The sequence below is a fragment of the Chiloscyllium punctatum genome, chromosome 3, assembly GCF_047496795.1.
Source record: "Chiloscyllium punctatum isolate Juve2018m chromosome 3, sChiPun1.3, whole genome shotgun sequence".
Lineage (NCBI taxonomy): Eukaryota > Metazoa > Chordata > Chondrichthyes > Orectolobiformes > Hemiscylliidae > Chiloscyllium > Chiloscyllium punctatum.
In genome coordinates, this window is record NC_092741.1 from 143530842 (window position 1) to 143545456 (window position 14615).

Sequence of the window (14615 nt, forward strand, 5' to 3'; positions counted from 1 at the left end):
GAAGAAAAATAAAGCTTGTGTTTCTAGAGTGTCACTTGTGACTGTACAATTCTCTGTACAGTACATTGTCCAGTCAAAGAAGCTGCTTTAATGTATTAAATGTGATGTGCCACTAGACAGCAGTGGCTCAGTGGTTAGCACTGCTGCTTCACTGCACCAGAGATCCAAGTTCGATTCCACCCTCTGTGCAAACTCCAAAAATACATTCTCCCTGTCTGTGTGGATATCCTTTTTGGATGCTCTAGTTTGTTCCTGCAATCCAAAGGTGTGCAAGTTTGGTGGATTGTCAATGCTAAATTGCTCATAATGGTCAGGGATGTTGCGGACTAGGTGGATTAACTGGGTGGGATACTCTTCAGAGGGTCGGTGTGGGTTTAATGGGCTGAATGGCCTGCTTCCACACTAGCAATTCAAATTTGCTCACGGCAAACTCCCACTGAAGGCAATTTGATAATGTTAAACCTTTTTTTTGTGTGTGTGATGTTGATTTGAGGGACAAATATTGACCAGGGCATTGAGTGCACTACCCCTGCTCTTGTTAAGGTCTTTTTGAGGGGGCTGACCAGGTCTTGAATGTTGCATTTCTAAAGATTGCACCTCCTGATTACTGTTGCACTCTCAACACCCTGTAATGTCTGCCTTGGTTAGTATGTTTAGTCTTGAAATGGAACCTGTGCCCAGAACATTCTGACTCAGCCATGAGTCCCTTTCTAAAATCTCATGATAAACTGGTGACTGTTACTTGGATGCATTTCAGAAGAAAAAAAACACTTGATTAAACATGCCTCCGTATAAATGCTACCCTTGCAATACCTGAAATGAGGTTATGGGTATGGGATTGTGAAAATTTTTCCTTTTGCCAAAGGATCCGGAGTCTGTCACTCAGTTGTGTATTAATGCATAACAAATGAGTGCTCACTTCTGACTGCTATAGTGATTCACATTAGGTGCAATTGAAATTAATTTTTTTTTTTGTTTTTAGGCAAATGTTCCTTTACACTTGAACACTTCACCTATCCTTGGATCAGAAGGTGCTGTGCTAAAAGAAGGAACAGGAAGACTGAGAGATTCTACTGGATCCACGCACACATCCGTACCAATTCATGTTACGCAGGCTACTCCAGAGAACCAACTGAGTAACAGCTCTGCAAAGAAAAGAAGGAAAAGGAGGCGCAAGTCAAGAATGGATAGTATAAAACGAGATAATAGTGATACTTCAGAGAATGAAGATATGTTTCCTATTGAAATCGGCTCTGAGGAAGAGATTGAATTCCCTGAAACTGTCAGGTGTGTACAAAAAAATTTGGACTCTCTGGAAATTTAGAAGTTAATTCAAAGGAAGCATGTTGCTTACAACTTTATTACTTTCAGAATTCACAAATGTCAAAATTTTGGCTCTTTGTTCAAATCGAAGGGACATGCAGAATCATGTTTTCAGGCTGTTTGCACAGTGTTTTGAATGCCAGTTTTGATGGACTGATTTTTTTTAAAACTACTTTTATCTAGTCATGTCATGTAATAGTTTGGAATGATGAACCTGAAGTTGCAAAATTAGATAACTGTTCGATTTAAAGTGACCTAGATAGAAATTGCTTAATGTTTCCATCTTTTACAGGATCCTTATACCCAATGTTCACCTCTTCCATTGTCTCTCAATTTTCTTCTTTTCCAGCACATTGGATTGTATTCACATGGGTGATGGGAGAAACAGCAGATACAGGATGATAACTTTTTGTATTCACTTATTTCTCTTGCGCACTCTTGTTAGCCATTTTTCCAAATGCAGACTGGTGCTAGACATCTTCTGAAACTGAAGAATAGAATTGCTTGTCTAAATCAGTCTTTTAGTTTTTAAAAAATGGCATTCTGTGAAACCTCTTGAGATTGCACATGTCTCAATTTGACTCGAACTGAGCAGCAGCCAAATGGGCTCGCTGTTAGCTGAAGAAATGAGTAAATGGGAAATTGTGGATCTCTTCTGCATATGTTACTTCAGGCCTTGGTGTTTGGGGGAGAAAACCTTTAATGTAGAATATACTTTTTATAAAAAAAACTTTGCATTACTAGCAACTGGTGGAGAGAACAGAAGCTCTCTTGCTTGTTGGGTAGCACTTGTTTTAATTTAGATGGGGATGGAGGGGGGGGAAACCTGAACTCCATTAAAACTAGAACAGTTTGCAGGGCTTAAGAATTGGCAGAATCTGGTATTGTTGTAGGTCAACCAGTTCACTTCCATCTTGTGAAGAAAATTTGAATTGTTGGATGTTACTTCATTCACCAATTCATCTAACTATGCAAATTAATGCAGGTCTGGATACATGCCTGAAGCCTTTCAAGAATCGTGATTATGCCAAATGAAAGAGACAGATACTTAACAGAACCTTTTTTTTCCCCAAAGAATGGAAGGTGTATTCTGTTGCTTGATGCTTAGTGTGGTTTAAGTGCCAAGTCATGGAATGCTATTAGTGTACATATGTCATGAGATTATTCCACTTTTACTTTTAAAACTTCCAATGTGGAATTAGAGATTTGTTGTGGAGGGGCGCTTCTGAAAGCTAAGGCATCACATCTGATCCAATATGGGCTTCTTCCAATTATGCCATCGCTAAAGTTAAGTTTGAACTCTTTGCAATGGATGCTTAGACATTTTTAATTTGACTGCTTTTTAGAATGTTCAATTGTACAAAGATGCACTTTTTTTTTTCTAGCTACCATCACTTTTTAATTATAAATGGCACATTTTAAGGTTTTTTTTCACCTTTTCAAAATGGTAGCATTCCACACTAGTGATTCCTATTTTTGAAGTTGACCTTTTTTTTTTGTTCTGGAAGGATTTTAGAGATGTCAGTGGTTGACCAGTGCAGTAACTTGCAGTCACAATGGTGTTTTCAACATTCACTACTGGAATAACTCGTACATGAATGATTTGGACTTGACAGTACAAGGTCTAAGCTTTGAAATTTGCCGATGCTTAATTTGAAAGTGTACGGTGAGAAAGGTGATTAGCTTTTAAGGGGGCATGGTTAGGCTGATGCAATAACTTGATAACTGACAGAAGTTACCGTGCAGAAAAACATGAGGTCATGTGAGGAGAATAAGGGATATAATGCTGGCATTTCCTTTTTAAATATTGTATTCAGATCTGGGGCAATTGTGTTCAAATCCTTTTGAAGGTGGCATAGAATCCTGGGCTGTCTAATTTGAGACACCGAACACAGGTCATGATGTTGTACTGACACAAGTTCAACAACCTCTGACATATTGTCACTTTTTTTTCCTAAAGTGCTGCAATTTGAAGGCTACAAAGCTTATGGAGCTGTAGAAGAGGGGTCTGAAATGGTTTGAGATGAATAATTGGTGTCATGAGCTGACTGGAAGCACTCAGTTGGTGTTTTTTTTTTGAGCAGAGAATGTGTTGATTTTAAGTTCAATTAAACTATTAAATGAATAAAGTTTTTTAAAAAATGAAACTTTTGGCTGAACATTCTTCTAAAAAGTGAGTGAGTGGTAAAAGAATCAGTAATCTAAAAAGTTAGTTCTTGCAGCCAATGACTGGAGTTTGTACTGCATGATATGAGAGTTCGAAAGTATACATATTGTAGTTTTCAGATTAATTGGATGAATTCTTAAATGGATTTCGCCAATAAGTTTCAACTTGGACTAACACTTTCGGGCAGCATGCAGAATTATTGGGCCGAATAGCCCCCTCTCTTTTTTTGAGTGCTGTACTTGTCGACAGCTGACACTTTTTTTTTTGCTCTGCTTATTCTGTACAGGTCAGATGCTGCAGTGCATTTGTGATGGTTTCATTCCTCTGAGTGCCAGCCGCTAATTATAGTACGGAGCACAAGTCAAGTTACATTTGTTTACTTCGATCATTCACTGCCTACGCATTAAATGTACTGAAGATCAGATAGCATTTGTCTAGTGTCGTCTTTCTCCTTCATATGTCACGTAGTGCATGTTGAAACCTTAATTGTCTTTTGATTTCTCAGATCGCCAGCCTGAGACTTTAGGTTGTTCAAAAGTTAAATATGCTTTTCTACAAAGCATGAAACTTTTTAAAATATTCACCCTTCATTGTTAATGACTGACTGTGGTAGATTTATGAAATAAGCAGAAATTTGCTAATTGGTTACATTTGGAATGCACTTCTATATCAATATATTTGAGTGGTAGAGTTCTATTGGTTAATTGAGTGGACGTTCTAGACTGTTTATCGTAAAATGTTAATGTTTGTTTTATCCAGAACAGCAACAAGAAAGAAAACACTTGACGACAGTGCCACTTAGTGGTAGATTTATGTTACTGCATTGGAGCACTCAATGAATTGGGATCATGCCCTCTGATCCTAGATTCTCCCATAATGACTTTCCACATCTAGTCTGTCAAGTCCCTTAAGGATTTTACCTTTGTCATTCTTCTAAGGTCCAGTGAATATATGTATAATCTGTGACTTACCTTCTCCATGTAAGAATATCTCTCCATACCTGGGATCAGCCTTGTGACCTTCACTTCCTGTATGCCTTCCTTCCTTCAATAACTGCTTGATATGTTTTTTAATGCAGAAGGACTTTTGATTCTCTGCTGTAGCTTTCTGCAGTCTCTCTTTTTTTGAATAATATTCACCTGTTCCATTCCTCCTGCTTTAGTGGAAAATCCTCTCTGTATATTTCACCTGCCAAGTTTTTATCCACTAGCTTAGCCTATCTATCCCAGGCAGACTGTAGTCATACTTACTACTTGCTTTTCTAATTACTTTGTCATCTGCAAAATTGACTATAGTACATTCATTTTCCTCACCAAAGTCATTAATATATTGTAAATGATTGTGACCCTAGCACTGATTCCTTTGGCACTTCACTAGTTAGTTTATCATATTGAAAGTGTCCCCTTATCTCAAATCTGTCACCTATTAATTAGTCAGTCCCTCTAATCCCATAGGACCTGAGAGTAACCTTTTATGTAACATCACCTGAAAATCCCAATCTATCCACTGCTTCCCCCTTTATCTATTCTATTTGTTATCAGAGGTTGAGTTGCACCATTTTAATTTAGGACTGGGTTAAATTTGAGCATTGAGACCTTTCCCCATCAGTATCCCCTTGTGAATGATTTTTAAAAATCTATTCATGGCCCAGAATTATTTCTTTCTGGGTTTAATTTTGTTTAATTGTTGCTAACTTGTGCTCTAAATCGGGGAAAATAATGGGGACACCAAATGGTTGAAGTAGAATTCTAGGCCATGTCATTATTCTCACACTGAACAATTACAAATTGCTGTTGAAAGCTTCCCATTTCATGACTGTGTTGTTTTCCCTCCTGAAGGAACTCCATAAATACTTGTGGTGACAAAAATCTTCAGGTACATCCACTTTCTGACAGCGAATGTTCCTCCAGACCTGGGTATGTGGCCTTTTTTTTTTTTAGTTTTGTGATATCGTTGACTCATTTGTGCATTAACGAATACTGCACTTGCTGTTCAATCTGCTTTCTGTTTGAGCTAGTGCTTGTTGTTCCAAGTGGCAAGCAATGCATTGAGCATAATGGAGTTAAGGGTATGAGGGGGTGGGGAAAGCAGTTTTTTTTCTCTTGTATCTTGGGTCATTTAATTCCTTTGATCTGTATTGTGCAGCAATCTGCCAATAGTGTAGGATGTAAAATGTAAGCATCAACACAAATAAAATTTCTATTTTTATGCACTGTGTAGTAGGTGTGGGAAACACCACTGAGTTGACAAGTATTCTAAAATTTATTTCTGAATCCATATACTGTGATTTTTGGAGCCTCATGTTAGCATGTTGTGTAGTCAGAACTTAAAGTGCAAATTCTTAGCAATTTTAGTGTTTATTGCATGGTCAAAGTGTGAAGATTTTTTTCTTTTTTGAAAAACACTTGCTCATGGGATATGGTACTACTGGCTAGGACTACCTTTTCTTGTCCATCTCTTGGTTTGCTCTGGAGAAGGTAATGGTGACCGATGCTGTCATGAAATAGTCCTTTTTCAGTGAAGGGACGCCCATAAACCAGTTAGGATCAGATCCAGGATTTTGTCCCAGTGACTATGGAGGAATGACTATATTTTCCATGTCAGGATGGTGAGTGGCTTGGATGGAAACATCCAGGTCATGCTCTCCTGCCCTTGTCCTTCTAGGTGGTAGTGGTCATAGAAGCTGCTAAGGATGCTTGGAGAATTTCTGCAATGTGTTTTGTAGTTGGTACATTGTTGTTACTGGGAGGTGGTGGTAGATAGGGAGCTAATCAGGCAGGCTGATTTGTCCTCTGATGCCAAGCTTCCTGAGTGCCTTTTGTAGCTGAACTCATCTGGGCAAATGTCCCATCATGCTCCTGTCCTGGGCCTTTAAGTGGACAGATTTAACAAATAGGCAAGTAATATCTCTATTTCCTATCCTCTGACTACTTTTGCCTCCATATATGTATATGGCTGGTCAATGATAACTGTCAGGATGTTGGAAGTGAGGAATTGAGCAATTATATTGCCATTGAATGTCAAGAAGCGATGTTTTAGATTCTTGAGAAGGTCATTGTCTAGCTCTCATGTGGCTCTTATTTTACTTGTCAGATCAAGCCTGGGTGAGCTGTGTTCAGACAGGGCCAGCTTCAGTGACTAACTGAAAGCAAGTCATCCTGAAAAGGAAACAATTGTCACTGTACACCTGATCTTGTGGAGTGTAGGCCTTTGAAGTTCTGATGTTTGGACATAAGGCACTGTCCTGTGAACTCTTGGGAATAATTATGTCCTGGAGCCAAGATTGATTTCCACCAATCTCAACCTTTTGTTTATGTGCCAGGTGTGATTCTGGACTGTAGAGTGCTCCCCACTGCATCCCAGTTCCCTCTGTCTCTGGTTTTGCATCCAGGGCAGTTGTTCTCCTCTGTACGGTTCTGCCTTTTTGTTCCTGTTTGAACAAATCTGAGAACTGTTTCTGATCAAACCCAAACACCATGTCTGTTAGCAGGCTATTCATTTTGCAAGTGCTTTGTAGCATAATCAATAATCCCTTCTATCACCTTTTTGAGACCAGACAGATGGTCCAGTAATTGGCAAATGGGGTTTGTCCTGCATTTTGTAAGCAGGGCATAATCTGGTCAGTGTACTGTTGTCAGATGGTTGGTTTCTGAACACCCGATTTTTCCAGAGCATTAACCCAGCGTTCAAGATTCTTCTGATGAGATTGCCACATCACTACTGCATTCTTAATCAGAGTGCAGCATTTACAAAAAGTTGTGTTTAAAGTCTGCAGAACTGAACAATCTCAAAGCTGTGAGCAATAACTTATTCATCAGAGTCAGGCAATTCATTGATCTGGTCCTGAGATGATCCGATATTTCTTCCATCAGAGAATGGTGAACCTCTGGAATTATCTGCCACAGAAAGAGGTTGAGGCCAGTATCATTGACTGACTGTCTTGAAGATGGCCCCCATGAGCTATTTCTAAAGAGACCAAAGAGTATGGGTTGATATAGGGAACAGGTTTATTGAGTTGGATGATCAGATTGAATGAATGAATGGTGAAATCAGGAGAAAGGGCTGACTTGGCCTACTATTTTCTATGGAGAACATGAGGACTGCAGATTCTGGAGCTTAGAGTAGAGAATGTAAAGTTACAGAAATATTGACCACATTTTGCTTTTCCCTAATCTGAATGATTGCCTGTTAATTAGTAGCGAGCAGACTGTTAGATGACTATTTGTGGCTGATATCAGTCATGTTTCATCAGAGCAAGAAATTCACAAATTATTCTGAATTGTTCACTAAAATTGGCAGCCCTCTTGGCACAGTTGTTTTGCTGAGTCACTAAAAACAAATGTAGGGTTGCTGGTTATCTGAAATAAAATAGAAAACCTTGGAATTAATTGGGCAGTCAGCATTGTAATGTAAAAGATTCTTGAGGCTTTTTGTTTTTTGGATTTCCCCCAACCCCACTCCTCATCCAAATACAACTAAAGGCATCAAAAGGGGGCATCCTGCACAGTTTTTTTTTAATATACTTAATTCTCCATCTATCAATGTCTCAAATATTTTAATCAGCTAATTAGATTTGAAGGTGAAACACTGCAGATGCTGGAAATCTCATGTCAACAGAGAATGCTGAAGAAACCCAGCAGGTCTGGCAGCATGTGTAGAGTGGAACAGTTAAAACATTTGAGTCCAATCTGACTTCTGAACTGTAAGAGTCCTACAAAACTCTGCGTTAACTCTGTTTCTCTCTCCACAGACCTGCTGAGTTCTCAGCATCCTCTGCTAGATCTTACTTTTTTTTTGTTTTTAAAAAAAGCAAAATCACTTCTATTTTCAGTCTGAAAATAATACTGTTTGCTTAGCTCAGATGTGTCCTGGATATGTATTGTGACTTGTCATTTGTAGTAAGTGTCATGCATCAGTAATGTAACAGCCAGTGCCATTTTGTACTTTGTTCAGCTGTTTTGGCAAGAGCTGGTCAATCTCTAATTTAATTCTGCTTCCTTTGCTGCATTGCAAAAACTCCAGTCTGCCTGTAGAAAACAATGAACGTACTTCACATCTTTTGGTTCCTGTTGCTGGAGGCTTGTCTAGCTCTTGTCCACAGCCATCGCCTCTTTTTCCATCTTTGCTCAGGTATCAGTCAGAATGCTGCTGCAATGTTTTGCTTTGTGATGCTGCTAACATATTAACCATTCTTGATGTTTTATTTTTTTTAATTAACATGAAGAAATGTTTTTATTCATATACTTGTGCTTTTGAAATATAATCTGAATTTGTTTTGGTTTTCAAAGAATTGGGAATTATTGTAGCCTGTTTAAAAATGCACCCAAGACCCGAGAGCAAGTTGGGAGATTTGATTTGTACATGCCAGAGTTTGAAAGTCTTAAATTATTGGATGCCATACTCTGTTTTAGGTTTATAAAGTTTCAGGGTGGAGTTAATTGATTAGTTTCTTCATGTGAGTGTTTTATTCATAGCTTTACTATACTGTAATTTTACCCTTGGTGCAGTCTGTTCATGCTTTTTATTTTGAACCTTCTAGCTGCATTCGTCTTTTTGTTCTGTCTGTTTGTCAGTCAGATTGCACAAACATTCTCTCTTTCTACACTTACAAAAACTGAATATTGTACCCAATGTTCTGTTGGCAGAAGTAAAAGCTCTTTTTTTTTTTCAAGTTCTGGGTAGTGTTACTGACTGGGGCATGTTTTATATAACCTTGTGATATTTAAATAAAATAGTTGCCTCAGAGCCTTTTAAACATCTCTGCACGGTTTGTGGTCATTTAAAATATGTTTGTAATGCTGTTACAATACTACCTTAGTGACTTCTCTCAGGCCTGTAGTAATGCAGTGTGATCGGTAGCCCTCTGTTTAGCTTCACTCACTGTTTTATGTTCCTGGATCTTGGCTAAAATTTTTTCCAAAAGTCCTCCATGCATGCAAGGAGCTGGAAACCCACTCCTAAATATACTCTGCATGTAAGTGGTGGTGTTCATGTACTTTGAACATTTTTTTAAGTTACTCTATTTTAGTCTTTGAAGTATCTAAGCTGTGCAGTCACCTACCTAACTTAGTGACTTGTCACCCGTCTAATAGCTTTTTTTTTGTTTCATCTGGAAGCAAACCTTTCTGAAGTCCAATTAGTGATTTTGCTCCCCAGATATATAATAAAGAAAAATATGGGTAATTGATATCTCACTTGCACTTTGGGGAAACATTATTAGCTTTTGAACATTATAAAACGAAATTGGAAGTTCCTGATCTTGTTTGTTAATATTGAATCTTGGCAACAACTAACCATTACTCAGTTTTGTTTTTTGTCATCTCCAAGGGCTTGCAGGATTAGTTCGAGTAAGTGACAGTGAATGAGGAATCATGTTGTAAGCAATGCAGAGTGGTAGAGCATGTGATTTATAGTAACAGGGAAGCAGATAGCAAGTGAGGGATTGCAGAGAAAATGGGCACTCTTGCTGATGGAGTAGGGAAGGTAATCCTCCTGCATTGAGCCTTCCTCCAGATCGCTGAGACTGCACTGACCTGGGTGGCAACCTCAGCAGGTTGGCATGGTCTGGTTTAGTGCCACCATCGTTGGTTGTCAGGGAACAAAGTGCTACCTGTGCACCACCCCCTCCAGCAGGACACCCAGGTTCCTGCCTGCCATGAGGTAAACATCAGCAACCATACAGGGCAGCTCTGGACTGACTGTGCTTTGGGTGCACAATGGAATTTTGAAGATGGGATGGACACGAGGGATGCTGGTATTCATGGATTTGTGGTAAGCTTGTCCTGGAAATGGCACATGGTAAGATTGGTCTGGAGTTGGATGTGAGGGATGCTGATCGGGCAGGTTTGGGAGTTGAAGCAAGCTCACTAAGATACAATGAAAAGGCTTTGATAGAGGATGCAGTTATGTTTTCTACTTTGGGAGCTGCACAAAAACTTTATTCCAAACAGATGAATTGGAACCAGGGTGATACGGTGAATATTTTTCACCAGATATGTGAAAACATATTAGTGAGCAGTATTTATTGCCCATAGCTAGTTGCTCTTTGGGATGGGAGGGAAATCTTTTGAAGCAATATTTATTTAATTTAGGATTGTATGTGACTTGGAAAAATACATGGAGGTGATGGTTTCTGTACACCTTGCTGTCTTTTTCCTTACTGGCTGGTAAAGGTTGCAGGTTTTGGAGGTGACCATGAAACAGGTCTTGATGATTTTGATTCAGGGAATCTATAAACATTCAACACAACCAAAACTGGTAACGGTAGGATTGGGTATGTACACTGATGGATATCTTGCCACTCTGGTGAATGCAGTTACAGGAACATTTGAATGGAGTGTGTTCTGGCATTCTTGACTTGCATTCTGCTGCTGTTTGTTTAATTTTAAAAGCACTTACAATCAGGTGAGCCAGTCAAACAGAGCACCTCTCCTCTGAGCTGTGCTACTGTAAGGTTGGTCCAGTTGAGTTTCTGGTCAATGGTGTGGGGCTATTTGGTGAAAATATCTTGGAAGAGTTTTTAGAGATGGTTATTACTTGGCACTCATTTACTCCATCCAGAATACGGTCTATTGGAAGCACTCATGCCAGCAGGGATGAATCAATTCTTCAGGAATTAAAAGTAGAGCTGAATATGCTGCAGTTGTCCCTGAATAACCTCCCTTATGAGCTTTAGTGTTGTACCTTTTTTCCAAATGCTGACTTTGTCTGTAAGCATTTGCAACCTGTAGATTTTTCCTGCGGCCATGCACCAATTTGATCACTACTTAAAGTTTCTTTTTAAGAAGCTGAGGGGTTGGAAACAAGGGCCTAAAGACTTTTTTGAATCAGCACAAGAATGAAATAAATTTTAATGTATTGCCTGAGAGCAATTATTGTAATATCATATCTGAAACTGGTCAAATTTATGGTTGAACTAAGGTGGTCACCTTTTTTTTTCATGTTGTCATTTTGTTAGAACATGTGACATAATGGTTTAAAGCTGTCTTCATCTTAGCTTGCAGCATGACATGCTGAAGGAAATGAACTGCAGTACACATGAATTGTTTACCTTGTGCCCACATGTGCTCACCTCTGCTCTGCTCTGTGATTTTGTCGTGTCTATCTATAAATATAGACACCAGGTGTGATTTAAAAGTTTTATTGAATTCTACAGTACTATGTGACGCATGTCTTGTCCTTTTTTTTGTTTACAGTTGTGGGGACTCAACCTTCAAATAACAGCTTGAATTACTTTCAGTGTAATGTGCTACGTTGCATCACTGTGATGGAAGATGTACTGGAGGGGTCACCTTTGGATGTTAGCTGAGGAGTCTAAATTTATGTATGGCCATTGCTCAAGTATTCTGTAGGACCCTCAGCTATGACACGAGACCAAAGCACATTGCAGAGTGAAGAGGCCTTTTGTCATGGCTTCCTTACAGAGATCTGGCCGCTCTGATTCCAACTGTGGAAACAGTTGGAAAATAAAAAGAACTGAGGACTCAGTCAATGTAATGTCAGTTTGTACTGAAGTGATTTCTAAAATAATGAAGCAGATTCTGTAGGCCACTGATCTCTGATCACTGGATGGATGTAGTATTGTCAAAATGGTGGCTGTGACTGGTCTGTCATCACAATGATCACATTAATTCCCTTGCATGCTCCATTTGTAACCTTCCAATGTTATGCAGCACACCTGATCATGTTCATTGGAAAAGACAGGATCACAGAATCCTGACAGTGTGGAAGCATGCCTTTCAGCCTGTCCAGTCCACACCATTTCCTCAGCATCCCAGAGAGACCCACCCCATTCTTGCATTTCCCATGGCTAATCCACCTGGCCTGCACTTCCATGGACACCAGGCAATTCAGCATGGTCAATCCGCTTACCCTACATATCTTTTGGACTGTGGGACGAAGCTTATGCAGATGCTGGGAGCATGTGCAAACTACACAGTCACTCTAGGGTGGAATTGAACCTGGAGCTGAGGCAGCAGTGCTAACCACTGAGCCACCATGCTGACATAGAGATATGCTTCAAAGCACAGCTTTGTTAAATTTAGCGTAGATTATAAATTGGAAAAGAATTCCGGGGAATCAAAGAATGCCACCATCTTAGTTACATTTGATAGCAAGTAACTTTGGTTTTGTTACAGTTGAATTTCAGGCCTTAAATTTAACAGTAGTACATCAATCCAGAATCTTCTGTATGTTGGCCCTTTCTCAGTACAGAGATATACATGAGCAGCAGATGCTTTGATACCTGTACACTTTAAATGATGCAAAGAAACCAGGAAATTGACCCATTGTAATATTTTAAAATTAAATCTGCATGCAAATCTCCTCAATGAATAAAACACCTGCACCCAAGTTAATAGCTTCCAGGCAACATTGTGCCAGTTCCTGGATTTCTAAAAATTTTAGAAGTATTTAGTCAAAATGTAGCTACATTTTATGTATCACAAACTTGTTGATAAAGTTTGCTTTATGGCTTTGCATTTGGAAACTTGAAGCACAGACATGTTAATTATGCTGGAACAGTAGTCCAGTCTTGGATAGGAGGTCAACAGCTTTATTTCCTCTATATTTGCAATGCATTATCTTAAATCAATCTTGTTTACTTCATGGATTTTAGTTTATTAAATCTAATAATTTAAGGGTACTTTAAAACATGACTTGCAACATTCATTTGTTTAGGTTCTTTGAGTTGAAGGCAGCATCTTGTATTTGTTGTTTATTATGAGCATTCCTTATGAGCTACCATCTTCAAACATTTTTTTGTCAATAACGATGCAGGTGTAAAAAGTCCAAACTTCCATTGGATTACAAATCTGTTCAGTGCAGACAAAATGCATAGTGATTCATGTAATAAACATTTCAAGTAGCCAATAATTTAGATTTCTGGGGAGAAGTACCCTTTTGAAAATTCTAGGTTTGGGGTAGGTCAGTCAAAATTTTGGATAAATGATCTCTTTCTGTAAGCCCATTGCCTCTGGGTGTGAAGAATATCTCCTGCCTTCTAATCATTCTATCAACAATGTCCCCTGCATATTGATTCTTTCTGAATGAAAATAGGTAATTCCTATCCAGTTTGTACAAAAACTCCCACATAATTTTATTCACCTCCATTCAGTTTCACCTCTACCTTCTCTCTCTTTGGGAGAGAGAGTAACCCCAGCCTAGCCAATTCCTACTTCTAGTGGAATTCTTGCAATGCCCTTTTGTACTTTTCACCACTTAGTTCTGATCTTAGCATTAGGATTATGCACAATCTTTCAGCTCCTGTCTATCTAATGTATTATGTGATTCTACTAAATTTAATGGCTCTTGTATCACTTAGTGGTATGGGCATGGAATGCACTGACTGCAACAGTTGTGGACTCACCAACTTTACAGGCATTTAAGTGGTCATTGGCTAGGCCTATGGACCATAATGAAAGTGTAGCTTGGATGGAGTTCAGATTGGTTTAACAGGGCAGCGCAACATTGAGGGCCGAAGGGTCTGTACTGCACTATAATGTTCTGTTCTGTTCTATTCTATTCTATTCTATCCTATGTATAATCCCTTCCTTTATTGATTTTTACTCACACTGACCTATCCTCATTTCATTTCCCCATATGTCTCTCTTGCATCCTATTTGTCATTTTTTTTTGTCAAACATTTCAATATTTTACTACATTTTATAAAGCTGCCTTTCTCCCAATTCATCATTAATAGCCAATAGGTGCAGGAGTTGGCCATTCTGTCCTTTTGAGCTTGCACCAGTATTCAATATGATCATGGCTGATCGTCCTTGATAAGTATCCTGTTCCTGCCTTATCTCCATAACCCTTGATTCCACAATCCTTGAGAGCTCTAACCAACTCTTTCTTAAATGAATCTAGAGACTGGGCCTCCACTGCCCTCTGGGGCAGAGCATTCCACACAGCCACCACACTCTCTGGGTGAAGAAGATTCTCCTCATCTCTGTCCTAAATGATCTACCCCGTATTTTTAAGCTGTGTCCTCTGGTTCGGCACTCGCCTATCAGCGGAAACATGTTTCCTGCCTCCAGAGTGTCCAATCCTTTAATAATCTTATGTCTCAATCATATCCCCTCTGTCTTCTAAACTCAAGGGCATACAAGCCCAGTCGCTCCAGTCT

At 39.1% G+C, this 14615-nt stretch overlaps 1 protein-coding gene across 3 annotated transcripts in view; it reads left to right on the plus strand.

Moving 5' to 3' along the window:
• The window catches only part of lpin1a (lipin 1a), a 113511-nt gene that overhangs the window by 53357 nt on the left and 45539 nt on the right, over positions 1-14615 (plus strand). For 2 of the 3 annotated variants that reach the window (XM_072561946.1, XM_072561947.1), the window contains exons 4-6: positions 983-1287; positions 5329-5406; positions 8513-8620. In XM_072561946.1, coding sequence (XP_072418047.1) covers positions 983-1287; positions 5329-5406; positions 8513-8620 — 491 coding nt within the window. The remainder of the gene's footprint in view (positions 1-982; positions 1288-5328; positions 5407-8512; positions 8621-14615) is intronic. The other variant, XM_072561948.1, reaches the window with a different exon arrangement.